The 17,404-nt window shown below is 50.0% G+C and overlaps 1 protein-coding gene across 1 annotated transcript in view; it reads right to left on the reverse strand.

The window, feature by feature from the left end:
• Positions 1 to 7,155, reverse strand: part of LOC135809742 (uncharacterized) — a 37,934-nt gene extending 30,779 nt beyond the window's left edge. Inside the window, exons 1-6 of the mRNA XM_065323158.1 lie at positions 6,214 to 7,155; positions 5,243 to 5,445; positions 4,439 to 4,646; positions 2,880 to 3,011; positions 2,364 to 2,483; positions 1,316 to 1,423 (exon numbers count right to left, since the gene is read on the reverse strand). Coding sequence (XP_065179230.1) covers positions 1,316 to 1,423; positions 2,364 to 2,483; positions 2,880 to 3,011; positions 4,439 to 4,646; positions 5,243 to 5,445; positions 6,214 to 6,873 — 1,431 coding nt within the window. The 5' untranslated portion in view covers positions 6,874 to 7,155. The remainder of the gene's footprint in view (positions 1 to 1,315; positions 1,424 to 2,363; positions 2,484 to 2,879; positions 3,012 to 4,438; positions 4,647 to 5,242; positions 5,446 to 6,213) is intronic.
• Positions 7,156 to 17,404: the final 10,249 nt, after the last annotated feature.

The following is a 17,404-nucleotide window of genomic DNA, read 5'->3' on the forward strand; positions in this document are numbered from 1 at the left end:
GACCATAAGCCCAAGCTTAGAAGTGCGTTGGCTAGTCTCAGGACTGTGCTACCTTTTTAAGCTGCAGTACATTTACGATCCGGTCCAGCTGACAGACATCCTGCCACCTGCTGCCCCTGAGCCCGACCACCCCAGAACCCGCCACCAACACCATGTGAAACTCCCACGCCTTCCGCTTGTCGAACCCCCTTCCCCCAACAAGTCATGACACTCTACACTGATCAGTCCCATTCGGCCTACTCTCCACATGGAATGTTCTACCCGCTGCCACCCCGAATGCTCCTCCATCCAAAGCGGCGCTGCAACGCTTTAAGGTAGCACGCACAAGTATAACCTTTCTCCTTTTTTAACCCCCCCCAGATGCACATGGTGTGCAAGGATACCGAGACATTTGGTCGGTGAAGTTCACAACACCCCACCTACACAGCTGCACTAGTGGATAGTCAGCCCCGACTCAATAGTTGTTTGTTCCGTCAACCCGCAACTTCTGTTTTCTAGTCGTATCTTCGTCCTCCCTGCAATTTTGTTATCTTTTTTGTTATTATTTTTTGCCTTGATCGAGCCGGGTTTGTGTCCTTTGTAAAAAAAATACAAAAGTAAAAAATACCGGTCTGAATTTTCATTTGCCCTAGGCCAAACATGTCGTCTTCTGCATGTTCGTGTTAGTAGTAAAACCAGGTCTCCCTGTAAAGACATGTACATAGTACTGTTTGAATTCTGAATTCTTTATTCTCACGATGGCACTATCGCCAATAAGAGCTGTTGTTGTTGTTGTTGTTGTTGTTGTTGTTGTTGTTGTTGTTTAAAGTCGCAATATACACACCAAGAAAGGCACCGAGGCAGGAACCAAGAGAGACATGCATTACAGGTAGAAGAGGGGTCGATCAACAAACAACTTCGTTCACCAATGAAAGGGGCCTGTATGAGCGTGCTTGGCATGAACTGTGTTGACTATGTGGGACAACTCTACTTTCAGACACCACCAGAAGACGACCAGAAGACCACCATAAGGGCGCCATAGGTCGGCACTATGGGTGATCTCTGGAAGCAGGTTAGACGTGTGTGTGTGTGTGTGTGTGTGTGTGTATAATAGGTATTCACTGGCCAGAAAAAGTCACTTCGATCAGCTGTGTGGTGGATACCAGGCTAAACATAGTGGCGGTCAATTCATCAGCCTTGCAAGCTGTTGAATGGTGTAATCCCAGCACAAGTTGCTATGTCTAGCATAGCTGTTCGCTATCATCGCTTCCGCGATGGGCAGGTCTGAGGTGTGTGTGTGTGTGTGTGTGTGCCAGCATAGGACATGCTACCGTACCTCCTGATTCGTAACACCCAGGGCATCGATCCCATTAGCCAGCGACCAGGCTTGAGCAGTTGACAGCCTGGATAAATCCATCGTTCGCACGCGACGGACCAGAGAGGACTGTGATGCAGAAAAACAAACAAAGGCAGTACAGTCGTAGAGTCAGCAGTAACTCCCAAACAAACAAACAAAGGCAGTACAGTTGTAGAGTCAGCAGTAACTCCCAAACAAACAAACAAAGGCAGCACAGTTGTAGAGTCAGCAGTAACTCCCAGACAAACAAACAAAGGCAGTACAGTTGTAGAGTCAGCAGTAACTCCCAGACAAACAAACAAAGGCAGTACAGTTATAGAGTCAGCAGTAACTCCCAAACAAACAAACAAAGGCAGCACAGTTGTAGAGTCAGCTGTAGCTCCCAGACAAACAAACAAAGGCAGCACAGTTGTAGAGTCAGCAGTAACTCCCAAACAAACAAACCAAAACAGCACAGCACTACTGCAGTACTGGGCATTTCTGCCATTATTCGAGTTTGAAACGCAAGAAGAATGGCGCTGCGTCCTGCTGTTTTTGTTGTTGCTATAAAGCGGCTGTTGTGGCCTGCATGGTATCATCGTTTCATTCGTACCTGACGATGGCAATATTGCCGAAACGTTACACAGTAAGAATGGGTTCGGTGATGTGCAGTGCTTTGGGAACGGATGCATCCGCCAAAAACACTTTCTATTGTCACAATAGCTCGGGCAAATTTGTTCTACCACCGGCACACTTCTTGCATCGTGCATACTACATTCACTGTCACTTTCTTTCAATTTCCAGTTTCTAGCCATAGTGTGGCTGTCGCGAGGCATTCACTGTTACCCGTGCTGCGCCTACGAGTATGAGCTCTCTGCGTGGCCCAAGCACAATTGTTGTTAAGACCCTACAATCTTCAGACCTAGTGACCGTTTGACTGCATGCTTTTTTCATCCTCGCGCATAACGCCACCCTTCTCATGCACATCGAGGGCCGTTACACGAAATCACAGTGAGTGCCGGTAAGACTGACCTCCAGTGAAACCTACCAGGGCATCCTTTGGGACAATCACTCTGTCCAGTGCCAGTACATTTCCACATTGAAGCAAGCTCTCTGGGGAAAGATGGTCGACGAAGGATGAAGACAAACGGACATCACCCTCAAGACGCTGGATCGGGTGAGGAAAGCAAAAGAAAGAACACAACACACAAATATGGGCATGTACGCGTTAAACCAGATGGAGAGAAAAAAGAGAGTAAGTTACATTTATAAAGACAGGTAAGTCTAACAAATGAGGACTGAGACCTCTACAACAGGGTTTTTACGCCTGAAAGCAGGTGCATGATTTAACAAGCAGGTTGTCAGTCTAGATTTTATGCGCAGATGGAGAAAAAGCACAGAATTTTTGTAATGAGATGAGAGAAGAAAGAGAGAGAGAGAGAGAGAGAGAGAGAGAGAGAGAGAGAGAGAGAGAGAGAGAGAGAGAGAGAGAGAGAGAGAGAGAGAGAGAGAAAAGAGAGAGAGAGACAGCGGGAGAGGGACAGAGAGAGAGAGAGATACTCACACTGCTCTTTAAGAAGTCCATGATGAGCTCTGCTTCATCTCTGCTGCTCACAGTTTCCAAGGGTGGAAGAGAAGATAGGAACTCAGGCATTTCAATGAGGACTTTCCTCAGTGGAGCAACGTCATCAGTGAGCTGAAGGGACATCGCAGAAGGCCGCACATACGAGACTCAGTTCTGAGCACAATGTAATCCTGGGATGCATTATACTGAGACTTGAAATTAGCACAAATTCACGAAATGAGGGGCACTCGACTAACCACATACAAACTGCTTCCCCATACAATTATTATGTTCAGATATCTAGCATTTCCTTGGCCATCAACATTAAATCTGCCTGCATTATTCCAGAAAAATAATCAGGGTTCTAGCCAAAGGGGGGTAGGGGGGCGCTGCGCCCCCTACTCCGTTTGCGCGCCCCCCTGTGAAAAAGTGTCGCCCCCTCCCCCCCCCCCCCCCCCCTACTCATTTTCCGATTTTTGTGTTTTTTCTCGCCATTCAACGAAAATACAGTCGATTCTCACTACTAGAGGGTTCAAAAAGGCACATTTGTGAGGGGTGAAGTCGGGGTTCACCCTGTATGTTGCATTTTGCATGGCAAGACAAGTTTGGACAACGGAAAAATGGGTCATGGGGTACCTTTTTCCCATGCCCGCCCCCCCCCCCCCCCCCCCCCCCCTACTATATTGACCTGGCTAGAACCCTGCACGGCATGCATAACGTGTACATGCTGCTAACACAGGAACATACAGTGAAGCACTACACGGCTCTGCCGTCAGCAAATTGCTACAATACTACCGCAGAATCCCATGTAACTGTTATAAACCCAAATCCTCGAACGAAAATAAATAAGTCAATTTTCGTCGGAACTCACGCCGGCCGCCAATACCCTGAATAATCCAGCGGCACATGCAGCGTCAAAAAGGAGATACATCTCACAACCACTGGTACAAGTGCCGATAGTGCCCCATTAGCCGCATCCATGTACCCCTTCCCATTAGCCACATCCATGTACCCCTTGTGCCTGGCCAAACGTTCCCAGTTGACCGTGGGTAGCAGCACGGCTGGCAAACGCCGCTCTCAGGCAGGATTTGAGCTAGCTATGCACAAGCCTAAGTCAAGGATGCATTCGAGTGTTGGCGTACAGGCCCATGGGCTTCTTCTCCCTAAATGTTGTATGCTCTGACATAAGAATAGCATTGTGCAAGTGACGGGGAATTGTAGTAGCTGCATTTTGACATACCGCATTTCCCCGAATATAAGTCGCACCTTTTTACACTAAACTTCAAGGGCAAAGAAGGGGATGCGACTTACAATCGAGAGTGACATTCTACTTATATGCATGTATTGAAACAATGTGGTTCAAACCTCAAAGTGAGGGTGCGACTTATAATCGAGCGCGCCTTACAATCGGGGAAATACGGTACATTATCATGGGATCCATACCTGGACATGCAGTGCCAAACCTCTAACTAAAGACCACCTGCCACTAAAGACCGCCTTTTAGGCCCCGAGGGGTGGTCTTTAGTCACAGGTTTTACTGGACATGTATATGTACATACCTTGATCAGCGAGGAGAAGGAGAGGGGTGATTGAGACCCAGCATTGGCCAGCAGATGGCGCAATATCCCAACCATTTGCTGGTATATGGAAGAGTGCAGACGACTATGCCAAATGGAAGTCGTGCTGCAGAGGAAGCTCCACATCAACTCAACCGAGACATGGTTCTGCAGTCCGGCTTGGTAGCTGGCTACAACAGCTTTCCACCAACTGACAGATAAACGGCATACACATGTACAAACAGCATACACACAAGGAACATACAGATGATGAGAGGAGGAGCTGCATCCTACTGAACAGCACAATGTTTCAGAAAATAGTAAACCCGCGCACAATATTTTAAACTCGGATGGAGAGCCAAGGATTAAATTTTTTTTAAAAGAGAGGACCAATATTTTAAGGAAGAGAAAAAAAGTTCTCAAAAAGACAATAAAAATATAATTTTCAGTCAAACCTGAAACCTCTCATGGCTTTGGTATAGAATAGCGGGGCATGCCCAAACATTCCGTGTTTCAGGCAGCCCGCCCGCATACAAAAACAGCACACAGTCGCAGTGCATACTGGCGGTGAAGAGCACGTGCAACATTGTGCCAAGATCTATTTAAAGGCACTCTGACCAAGCAACTCCTCAACTACACATCCAACTGCACAGAGCAGCACACATCACTGATTGGGTCGCCGTAAAAAAACCCGTGTTAAGTGGACAGCCTGTGTCTGCATGAAGGCCGGTTTTTCTGCGCAGCATGGCATGGTGACTAAAAGCAGCTTCAACTGTACATGCACAACGACCTCAATGTTCGACATACTCAACTGTCCATGTAGGCATCTGTTGAGGCGATGACTCAACGACCACCTGTAAAAAAGATGAGTACTCCGTCACGGTCAGTAAGCGAGAATCTCTGCCGACCTTGCGAATCATCCCCTGGCATACTTCCAATGCCCTGGAGCGCGTCTCCGAAAAGTCTGCGGTTTGAGCACTTTCAGTGATGATCTGCGACAAGAGCCTTGACTGAACACATGCACACACACGTACACACACACACACACACACACACACACACACGCAAAGAAGAGAACGCTAGTAGCATTAACAAGAACAGGCATACGGTAACTTGTAGAGAGCGCTGTCCAGCCTTGCTACAGCCCACAGTTAAATGGAACTCATGATGTGGCACGGGGGTAAAGTGGGATTCACAGAACGATTTCTGCAATGCGATATGTGATGCAACAGCCACAAAACTGGGAAACGCAAAATCACACCCACTGTGCAACATATGCCACCACCGCAACTGGCTGATTGCAGAAGTTGAGCTTGGATCAACATTCGCGATGCAACGTAATGTGCGATGTGGACTTGTTTGCAGCGAAGGTTAAACGTGAAGTTCAAGAGTTGTCTGTAGATTCGTACAAATTGCACCCAGCTATGCGTGGGCCAGGGAACACCTTCCGACGCCCCTGCTTAACATGCCATAGTATGCTATCCAGGGTGCTGTATGCACAGAAGATGTTTGACTACAGTCCATTTAAAAAATATAGACGCATGGTATCTTTGAAATATTTCAAATTTGGCTAGAGCTTTTTGAGAATTTTTTTCAGAATATTGCTCTGGTCCTTCCCGCAATTACTCTCATATAGATTTTTAAGCGATCAGATAACAAACGCCCAATTTCGAATTTTTGTGCACAAAGTGATCACAGATTTTATGTGGCATACATGCTGGCCTAACGGGTTTTTGAAATCACGCGTCTATATTCTTGAAATGCACTGTCGGTCATACCAGGTGGAGGAGCCGTTGAACAGGACTGACGTCGATCGCTTTCTGAATGTCGTCCAGGCAGTGACACAACTCATTGTTCATCGTCGCTGTTAGTTCGTTGCCATTCTTCAGCTCCACAAGGACAGAGCTAAGAAGAAGCTTCCAGTTAGCTGCCTTAGAATAGACGAAACCCACGTGGTGTCTCCTTCGTTCCAGAAGGTTGTAGACTATCTGCCGCTCATTGTCAAAGCCACGGATGTTTGAAAATGCATCAACGGCAGCCAAGGACGCCGCATCCGCAAGCAGCACGTCCTGCTCCATTTCAGACGCATCAGTAGCTTTTCCGTTCCTCTCCTGGAGAGCATACGTGAAGTCCTGGTGTGTATGTGTCACGCAGTCGGGCAGAAGTCTCACCGAGAAAGTCACCAGGTCGGCGTCTTTCTCAGAAGAAATTCCCTCCTGGCTTGCTTCGTCCCCTTGCTTGGCGCTGCTCTTTTGTGAGGCACACATGCTTCTAGAGACGACCTTTCCATGTGGAACTCTCCTAGTCAGGCTCCCGACAGCCGGCTGCTGGAACTGCATGTAGCTGGACCAGCAGCAGTACCTGGCAGCAGATACTCCACACGCACGAGCAGACGATAGCTGCAGCGCGCCAAAGATCGACGGACGAAGCGACATCATCAACTACGCACTGAGTATCATCGCCTTTCTTCTGGAAATCAGTCCAATTAGTCTGCCGTGGATCAGTGATCGACGAAATTGGGTAGTTAAAAAAAAATCTTTCAAAGTAGATGAAACATTAGGAGCTGATTGACGTGAGATATTAGTTCCTGCTTGTAGCTCCTCTACGCAATTACTAGAGGAAAACCATGCAGCACTTCAGCCAAAACAGAATTGCTTCCACGAAAACTCAGGAGGGGGTTATCATGTATTCAGATAGCTACTCCGGATCCTTTTTCAACAAACATTATGTAGATCGATCTTCACTTTGTTTTTCTGCATATATTTTTGAGCTTGGCCGATCCGACGACATGTACAGCTAGCTACATGCGTACCGCGTCGTTTCAAAGTTTTGACGCCATATCCGTTGCCATGCCAAGCCACACAAAGGCAACTAGGGGCATGTTCGATTGGTAAGGATCGGGATCGGGATCCAGATCTCAGATCCGTCGGATCCTGCAGAGTCAACTGGACACTTTTTTGGGCCTTGACTGTTGCCATGTTGACGAAAGTAATAAAAAGTCGTAGATCTACTCACGATCACCGCGCCAGTTGTACAAAAAGTCAGCAAGGTCTATCTAGCTCGATCCACGTGTGCGTACCACAATGTGTACAAAATTTTTTTTTTTTTTTTTTGTGTACAAAAACGATTTTTACCCGCCATATACGCACAAAGGGCACATTTGGATCCGTTGGATCCGGTCAACCCTGCTCCCCGAGGTGGGTTGACCGGATCCAAATCCGAAGGATCCGGATCCAGATTCGACCAATCGAAAGGGTGCGAATCCAGTGGATCCGGTGGATCGGGATCCCGATCCTACCAATCGAACATGCCGTTAGGCAACCAGGGACCCAAAATAGGTACAGTACCGGTAACCGGTCCGGTACGCGGTATGAAACGGGTAGCTGTAAAGTTTTTTTTTTTTTTTTTTTTTTACTTTAGTTTTTTTAAATCAGTGAGCATATATGTCATGAAAATAAATCCGAGAAGAAAGAAAAAGGCCCAACCCTGCCCTGCCAGTTATTTGGACTTACGGGGGTCGCCATGGCAAATAATAAACATAAAACTGCACACGTTCGGGCTCTCCGCCTTCTCCGTGAAATTCATAGGGTACCCTGTAAAAAGGCCCTAGGCCTATATAGGCCTGTGGGACTGCCCTATTCAAAATTTAATAATAATAATAATAATAATAATAATAATAAATTATAATACCGTAAAAGAAAACTAGAGGGGAAAAAAGAAGCAACAATGAGGAATAGGAACTGATTTAGGTAGCTGTAAAGTGGAAACATTATAGAACTACAAACTACAGTAGTACACTTTTTATAGAAGTCATGTACAGTTGAACATCGATTATCCGTACATCGACTATCCGACCATTAAGCCACTCCGTCATTGCACCTGGGCTTCCTAAGTACGACCCCGCGGACTCAAGAGGCTTCACTCTTGGAACACACTCACATGACGACACCATCGTGATGATAAGCAAAGCGTATGCAGAGGCAGTACACTTTCGACCCAATGCCATCCCCGTCCCGAAAGGCGAAGCCGGTCGGAACTTCATCCAAACTCTTGCTGGCTATTTTCGCTGTTTTGGTACAGCTGGGGGCTACGAAAAGCATGCACTGATGATCGCCATGACGTTCCAAATGCTGTTGCTACAGAAGCCGGTGGATCCCAAAGCCTCGCCTCAATCGCACTCCAAGCGACTTGAGCACCGGTTGGACCTCTGGCGACAAGGTGACATTGATGACTTGCTGCACGAGGCCCGCACGATCCAAGAACAGCTCAGCGATCGAGCCAGCACCACCAGACAGAAAACTAAACCAAACGAAGATCGCGCACGCCAGTTCGCGTCGATGGTGCATGATGGTAAAGTGAAGTCAGCGCTGCGCCTTCTCAGCGAAGATTCCTCGGGAGGGGTCCTGCACCTCGAGGACCGCATTGGGGACAACTCTGTTCTGGATTTGCTCCGATACAAGCACCCCGTGGCAGAGCCTTTGCATGACGACGCTGTCATTACTGGCGATCCACCACCACAACCCCACCCAGTGCTTTTTCACTGCTTAAACCGGGACGCAGTACGGAGGGCTGCCCTTCATACCCATGGCGCAGCTGGGCCATCTGGGGTGGATGCCGATGGGTGGCGAAGAATGACAACTGCGTTTTCCGGTGCCTCGGATGAACTGTGTGATAGCTTGGCTAACTGTGCCCGCCGCATTGCCACGGCTTACGTCGATCCAGAAGCCCTAGAGGCATTTACAGCTGCCAGGCTGATCCCGCTGGACAAGAAGCCTGGCGTTAGGCCGATAGGTATTGGAGAGACGGTCCGCAGAATACTGGGCAAGGCGATCCTTGCAGTGACTGGGGACCTTGTGCAGTCTGCCGCAGGCTCTCTTCAGCTCTGTGCTGGCCAACCGAGTGGGATCGAAGCTGCTATACACGCCATGCACGACACCTTTCACAATCCGGACGTGGATGGAGTGCTCCTTGCGGACGCCTCCAACGCCTTCAACCGTTGAACCGCAAAGCCTGCCTCCTGAACATCCGCCATCCTACTGCCCGGCACTGGCCCCAGTGGTCATTAATACGTACCGATCCCCCGCTCGTCTCTATGTCGACGGAGAAAGTATTCTATCGTGTGAAGGCACCACCCAGGGTGACCCCATTGCCATGCCTATGTATGCCTTGGGTGTCACCCCGCTTATCGCGGATGTTATTATTATTATTATTTTTTTTTCTTATTTTGTTAGGGATTTCCCAACAGGCAATGTTGCCTTTTTACTGGGAACCCTAAATGAGACTTTGTGTGAGCGCGAAACAAAGCAGGCGACTCGGCCAGGCGACAAGATGGAGGCAGCGCATTCCACCTGTCGGCACCAAGATACGCAATGGAATGGAAACCATACCGGGAGTGGCAGGCAGGCAAGACAAGAGCAGCTGTAGCTTGGCCCCGAGTTGTGGCAGCAGAGTGTGGGCCAGTGCAACGGGGAGTGAATAGGAGGCTGAGAAGTGGGCTAGATAAACCATGCAGACAGCGAAAGACAAAGACGTATTGCTTGAAATTTAAGCGTTGCTCTAGTGTGTTGCTTCTGCCGACGTGGTACAGGAATGGTACGCGGATGATTCTTCAGCTGGCGGCCGCCTACGCCCGCTACGGCGATGGTGGGATGACCTGAATGCAAAAGGGTCGGATTATGGGTACTTCCTGAATGCAGCAAAGTCGATCCTGCTCGTGAAACCCGAGGCGTACGAGGAAGCCACTGTGATTTTTGCTGGTACTGGTGTGCGTATTGAGAAGGATGGTTGTCGTCATCTAGGAGCAGCCCTTGGCACGCCGTCCTTTGTGGAAGAGTACGTTGCTAATAAGGTCACCGACTGGGTCCAGCAGATTCGTCGTCTGGCTGAATTTGCATCGACTCAACCTCAGGCAGCCTACAGTGCCTTCATTCAGGGACTACAGCCGCGGTGGTCCTTTCTCTCAAGAACCCTTGAGGATGCCCCTGCACTGTTTGGTCGTCTTGAAGACGTGATTCGGGACATCCTGATCCCAGCTCTGACAGGCCACGCGCCACCGTCTTCTCAGGAGCGTGCACTGCTGGCCTTCCCATGTCGCCATGGTGGTCTTGGCATCACCGACCCGACATCTATGGGCGGCAACTACCGCAATTCACGCAAGATCACGACATCCCTGTGGAAGAAACTAATCGCCCAAGATTCCTCCCTAGATGGCACCGCGGCGCAAGTTCTCCGCATGAAGGCAGAGGTACGTACGACTTTGCGAACCAACCTCCTGGCAGCCGTGAAGTCTTTCAAGGATGGTGCTGGAGCAGAGCTTGAGCTGCAATTGACCCTAGCTTCGGAGAAGGGGGCCTCCAGCTGGCTGACTTGCCGCCCTCTAGCCATCCATGGATTTCGTTTGTCCAAGGCGGAGTTTCGCGATGCCCTCTGTCTCCGGTACGGGTGGACACCAGCACGCCTGCCATCAGGATGCGTCTGTGGCCATGGTAACTTTGACGTCACCCATGCCTTGTCCTGCAGTACTGGGGGATTCCCCAGTAAAGTAAAGTAAGTAAATTATCGTGTCCGTTCCCGAAGGGAACTCACGACGGCCGCTAACACTGGTAAATCCTAGCGGCAGATGCAGCGCCTAACGGTGGGGGTGAGTGGATAAGTCTCACAACCACTGGCACAAGTGCCGAGAACGACCCCATTAGCTGCATCCATGTAGGCAGGCACAGTGGGTTGGTCAAAGACCATGATTGAGATACGAGAGGTACCTGGTTCAAGTGAGAGAGAAAGCCTCACCCATGAGGGCGTAAAAATCCTCACGGGGACTCGACGTGCACTTGTGGTGCTCCAGAAACCCGTACCGTGCAAACTACGCATATCCCGTACATTACACCGCACGTACCACCGCGGGCAACAGCAGACCTGCTTTCGCTGTCATGCTTCTGATCACATGGCCAGAGACTGCCCGAAAAAGGCGACTGCAGCCAGCAGCACTGGGGCCCGATCGTACGCACAAGCAGTTCACTCTGTCAGTATGAGCCAACAGCAACAGCAACACGATGCAGAATGCGTACAAGTAGACACCCAGCAGGACCAGGAGCGCCAGCAGCAGCCTTCGCCGCCTCCACAGCAGGAGCTGCAGCGTCAGCAGTCGCTTCCACAGGAGAGCGGTGTCTCATCCCAGCAACCCCGTCCTGTAGGCACAACATTGCCGTCCAAAATACCTGTGCCCCATCCAGCGCGCCTGCAGGCCCCGGTCACGACACCCGTCATGCCTGCATTTCCCAAAGCACGTGGCAAAGCTGGCCACTCGTCTCCAGATGAGGCTGGTTTTGTCCTGGCAACAGGAAAACATACGTTCACTCCCAAAGTTCTGACCGGCACGCGTCCCCCATCCCCGGACCCTCAAGTCGCCTGGGCACACCAAGCCTCAGCGCGTGAGATGCAGCAAGTGGCTGATCGAGTGAACAGCCGCAGAAGCAGCCGCTAAGTAGATAAGTAAACTTTCTGTTTTGTGTTTGGTGCAGTCTTATGTCAGGATGCCCCCTTTCCTTCTCTAATATTACCACATTTACTCTTAATCCCAATGCCAATTCATTTTTCCCTCGCGCTATTGTGCAACCCCCCGCACCACAGCTGCGTCTACTGGGTGAGATTCGGGTCGGTTTCTTAAACATCTGCAGTCTTCGACACAAGGTTGCAGAGCTAGAAGACCTTATTAACCTGCATATGTGGGATGTAATTGCCCTTTGCGAGACGTGGTTGAACAGCACCATATCTGATAATGAGATCCACATTCCTGGTTACTGTGTTGTCCGCTGCGACCGCTATGGCCGCCAGGGAGGAGGAGTATGCATTTTCTACAAATCAACGCTCCCTGTGTCTCACCGTCCTAATCTCCACGTAGACGGCCTTGAAGGCACCTGGATTTCGGTAAACAGACGTGGTCGCCAGCATCTCATAGGCTGCATGTACCGCCCGCCCGACTCAACAGTCACCTATTGGGAAAGACTTGATGGAGCGCTTCATAAAGCAGCATTGTTGACACCATCTATGACTGTGCTTGGAGACTTCAATGTCGATGTCGGAGCCGGCACAACATCCCCGCACTATCAGCGCTTCTCAGATTTGGTAGCATCTTATGGCCTCAGAAACCTGGTCACAACTGCCACTAGGACCACACCCCAGTGCCCCAATGGCAAGATCATCGATTTGATCCTCACAAGTTGCGATGATGCCCGAAGTTGCGCCGTAGTGCCGTCTACCCTCAGCGACCATGATGCCGTTCAGGTCCTCTTGGGCCTGCACGTTCAAGTGCCCAGACAAGCATGTAACTCGAGGAAGCCATTCCGCAACGTACGTAGAATCCACATACCTGATTTCCGAGACGACCTTGATGCAGCACACCTTGATACCTGGCCCCCGAACACTACAGTTGATGACATGTGGTCAATTTGGCACTACAAACTCTTGGCGATCCTCGACAAGCATGCTCCTCTCCAGTGTTCTTCTGCCAAGCGGAAGCAGCTACCACCCTGGTCGGATCGGCACCTCTTCCAGCTCACCCAGTGCAAGAATCGGCTGCATAGGCGGTGGCGGGGAGACAAAGCAAACGCTGCGCTCCACACTGCATTCAAGCGCGCCCGTGCGGAAGCTAGAAATGCATACCGACAGAAGCGAAACACTTACTTCCAGGGACAATGTACAGCAAACGCAGGAAACACCAAGAAGCTTTGGCGTACCATTAACAAAGTCACCTGTAGAGACCGTCCCCATGTTGAACCCTCTTGTACGATCGAAGATGTCGCCTCAGCCTTCCACAAGGTGGTTACTGATGACTGTCGACCGCAAACGTTGTCTGCTCCCCTCGGGCCTCCACCCCGCACTTCCCTCCCCAAGTTCTCACACGTCAGTATCGGTGCTGTTGAACGGCTACTCCAGCAAGTTAATCCCGCGAAGGCAACAGGCAGCGATGGCGTACCAGGGGCAGTCCTCAAACTCTGCTCTGACGTCTTGGCGCCGTCTGTCACTAGCCTGTTCAATGCCTCGCTGTCGTGCGGACATGTGCCCTCGGCGTTCAAGCTAGCTAATGTCATTCCACTGCATAAATCTGGTGATCCATCGCTGCCAACTAACTTCCGCCCTGTATCCCTTCTACCCATACTCTCCAAGCTGCTAGAGAAGTTGGTTCAGAAGGAGCTCATCACCTTCCTGGACATAACAGCATCGTTACCAACAACCCAGTTTGCGTTCAGGCGTGGCCACTCTACCGAAGACGCATTAGTCCTTATGTCAAACCGCATCCTGACAGCCAAGGATCAGGGCCTATTGACAGGTGTATGCCTGTTAGACATGTCCAAAGCCTTCGATAAAGTCCAACATGACAAGCTATTGCAGGATCTCCACAGTGTTGGGGTGTCCGGTACTGCCTTGGACTGGTTCGCCAGCTACCTATCCGGTCGCACTCAACGTGTCTGTCTGGGGTCGCGGACTAGCTCTATATCAGCTTGCACGAGTGGTGTCCCCCAAGGTTCGGTGCTGGGCCCCATTCTGTTCAGCCTTTACACCCGCGAGGTCCCCGCTGTAGTTGGCCAGTCCGAGTCAGTTCAATTCGCGGACGACATTGCGCTCGCGTGCAGCCGGCGAACAGCACAGGAGGTATCCGATGTCTTATCTGCTTCTGTTTCAATTCTTGCAGACTGGCTGAAGGATCGAGGCCTGATCCTCAATGCTGGCAAGAGCCAAGTCGTGCCAATTCCTGCCGGCCGTCAGCACACAGCGGATCTACAGGTCGTCTGCCATGACACTTCACTGCCTAGTGTGCCAAGTGCTCGTTATCTTGGCGCCACAATCGATTCCGGCATGTCCTGGCACGCCCACATTGCCAAATGTTCTGCACGCGTGTCGCAGAAGATCGGAGCACTCTGGCGAATGCGCCGCTGCCTGAATCACCAGTCACGCATGACCTACTTTAGATCGCTGATCATGTCTGACCTGCTGTATGCCTCAAACGCGTACTCTAGCTCACTGCAAAGAAGGTACCTCGACCGTCTACAGGTCCTGCAGAACAGCGGGGCTCGTGCTGTCTTTGGCCGCCCTCCGTGGTCGTCTGCCCGCGACCTGCTGGAGCGCATTGCAGTGTTCCGTGTGGCAGAAGTCTTCAATCAGAAGCTAGCATACCTGGTGTGGCGCTGTCGTTATGCACTGGCAAGTCCAGAGTTGCAAGCCCTGCTAACCCCCGCTGCACCCGGCCCTACTAGGCTCCAATCTGCCATGGGCCTGTGCGTGCCAGTTTCCCGTTCGGTTGCGGGGCGGGGGCGCTTTGCTTGCAAGGGTGCTGTATTATGGAATGCCCTCCCAAGCGACATCCGTGCCATCCATCACGCTCGGCAGTTTCGCACGCAGGTAATCCCCTATACCTGCGCCCTGTAGATGTCGACAAGCGAAATCTGATTTTTTCTGTTCTCTTTCTGTTGTACCCGATCTCCCTCTGATGTACCGCTGACTCTACGTTGAAGATCAAAGTATTTGAATTCTCATTCTCATTATGATTTTCATATTCGCTTTCATGTTATTGGGTTCTATGCCCGTTTGAACTTGCGAATCAAAAAATAAATACAAACAAACAAACAAACAAGTCCTGCCCGGGAGCGGTTTTTCCAGCCGTGCTGCTACCCACAGTCAACTGGGTACTTGTGGCCAGGCACAAGGGGTACATGGATTCCCCAGTATTCGACACAATGAAATTCGAGACCTCACGGCTGATGTTCTGCGTCAGGTCACGCATGGTGTGTGCACAGAACCGATGCTGCAGCCAGTCACCGGAGAGAAATTCCGGCTTCTGTCCACAACGACCGCTGATCAGGCTCGTCTTGATGTTGCCGCCAACGGAATCTGGGGTGGCCGATTTGAGCGCACCTTTCTTGATATAAGGGTTTTCAACCCCTAAGCTGCCTCAAATCGCGCTGCCTCAGTTTCTTCAGTGTATGCACGTCATGAAAAGGAGAAACGCCGGAGATATGAGCAGCGTCTGCTTGAGGTTGACCGCGCCACGTTCGTGCCAGTACTAGCAGTAGTAGGGAGTTCAGTTCCGGTCACAGAAAAGCGAAAAGTGCAGTCACAGCTCGCCTGTACAAAGTGAATGGGCGCCTCGTGACTGCAGTTCGAGATGCAGTTCGAGGCCCAAGTATCTTCTCCCGCGGCCTTTTCGGCCTTGTCGATGCTATTTTTAGGTAGCTGAGGTCATTACCTTTCCAATGGTGCCACACATGCCATGCTTCCAAAAATAATGCCTCCGCGCTTGGCGCGGATGCACTTCGAAGTACTAATTTCGACCAGATCCGTACTCGGCCCCACAAAGAACACCCGATTTTCGTGTTCAGCGGCCTCGAATTAGCCTAAACCAAGAGGATTCTAGAACATTGAGGCTCGCGCTTTATCACGGTAGAAGGAAGATGATCACAGAAACCAGCCCACGGCGATTTCCTGGTGGTAGACGAAAAAAATCGAGTGAACTGCGCGCACGCTGTAGAAGCAGTGACGGTGAAAACGTGTGACTTGTGCAAGTAGGCGCGCACGGCATGCGTGCACACTGCATGCATGCACACATCCTGTATCACCATGTATGTACCAGATAGTGCAGTGCTGGACGGAAACCACACGGCTCACATACATACTTGCATTTACTTCTGTGACTACTTTCTCCCCCGTTTTCCGATCTTCAATCGACTATAACTCTAGATTGCCTTTGAATTTTGGGTTCAAATTTTCACAGGTTGTTTCTCACACCTTCCCGGTTTAGAAAAACTAGCGTTTTATGCGAAACTCGCGAATTTGGTTTTTCAATTGAAGTCCCTAGCAGTAGTGCTGTCAGCCACTGGTGGCACTAGCAAGTGTGCATCGGCCCTGTTCAAGCGTCTTGCCAGCATGCTATCTGACAAGCTGAAGGAGCCGTACTCCGTGACGATGGCATGGCTTCGCTGCAAGCTAAGCTTTGCATTAGTCCGAGCTAGCGTGATCATGGTGATGTGCCTTCGTGGGGCAAGATCATCATCCGCACACCGTGTCACCATGGTCACCAGGGGCCCCGCGTCTGTACTGTAGTGGTAGCCGAGGCACGTGTTTCCTTGCAGGACTGTTGAACGAAAGTCAGACATGTACATGTACATTTTTGTCTAGAGGTCTACAACTTGTAGTCATGGTATATACAGAAGCCTTGCTTGGTAGTTTAACATGTTTTTTCGATTTTGACAGCATGGAGGAGCACTACGCGTCCTCGCCTTGTGTAACATGCTGTCAAAATCGAAAAACTTGTAGTCATGTACTTGTCATCAGGGAGTCGTAAAATACCGGTATTTTACGACTCCCTGCTTGTCATGATTCTTTTCTATTTTATTCTTTTTACCAGGCGTGGGCCATCCCGGATCCCCTGGATTATCAAAATGGGTACCTTATTATTTTCTTTTTTTCTTCTTTTCTTTTTCTGTTTATTCTTTTTACCAGGCGTGGGCCATCCCGGGCCCCTGGACTATCAAAATGGGTGCCTTATTATTTTTCTGAGTGCAAATCATGGTTGTGCACAAGAAAAAAAAAGAAAAAAACTATCCGACCATTCGATTATCCGTAACAGTTTTTTTGGGCGCACGTGCCGTAGAGTACGCACTGTGCATGTACATGTAGTGAGCCATTCAAAAATACGAAAATTTTGAAAAGTAAAAAGGTCGTACATGTACATGTTTCTTATCCGGAACATTTGCCTTATCTGAACACCGCCTGACATCGACAGTTGTCTGCCCAGAGGTGGTCGGATAATCGATGTTCTACTGTAAATCAGATTTTCATTGGCCCGGGCTAAATTTTTTTGAAGTATGCAGTGAAGTTCAGTGTAGACCTGGCCGGGTGCTCGAATCAGAAACGATTTGACAGGTGTGAAATTTCTCATCTATAATTATTAAAATCTCAATAATGTCAGAATATTTA

This window comes from Sycon ciliatum, chromosome 2 (assembly GCF_964019385.1).
Source record: "Sycon ciliatum chromosome 2, ocSycCili1.1, whole genome shotgun sequence".
NCBI classification, from domain to species: domain Eukaryota; kingdom Metazoa; phylum Porifera; class Calcarea; order Leucosolenida; family Sycettidae; genus Sycon; species Sycon ciliatum.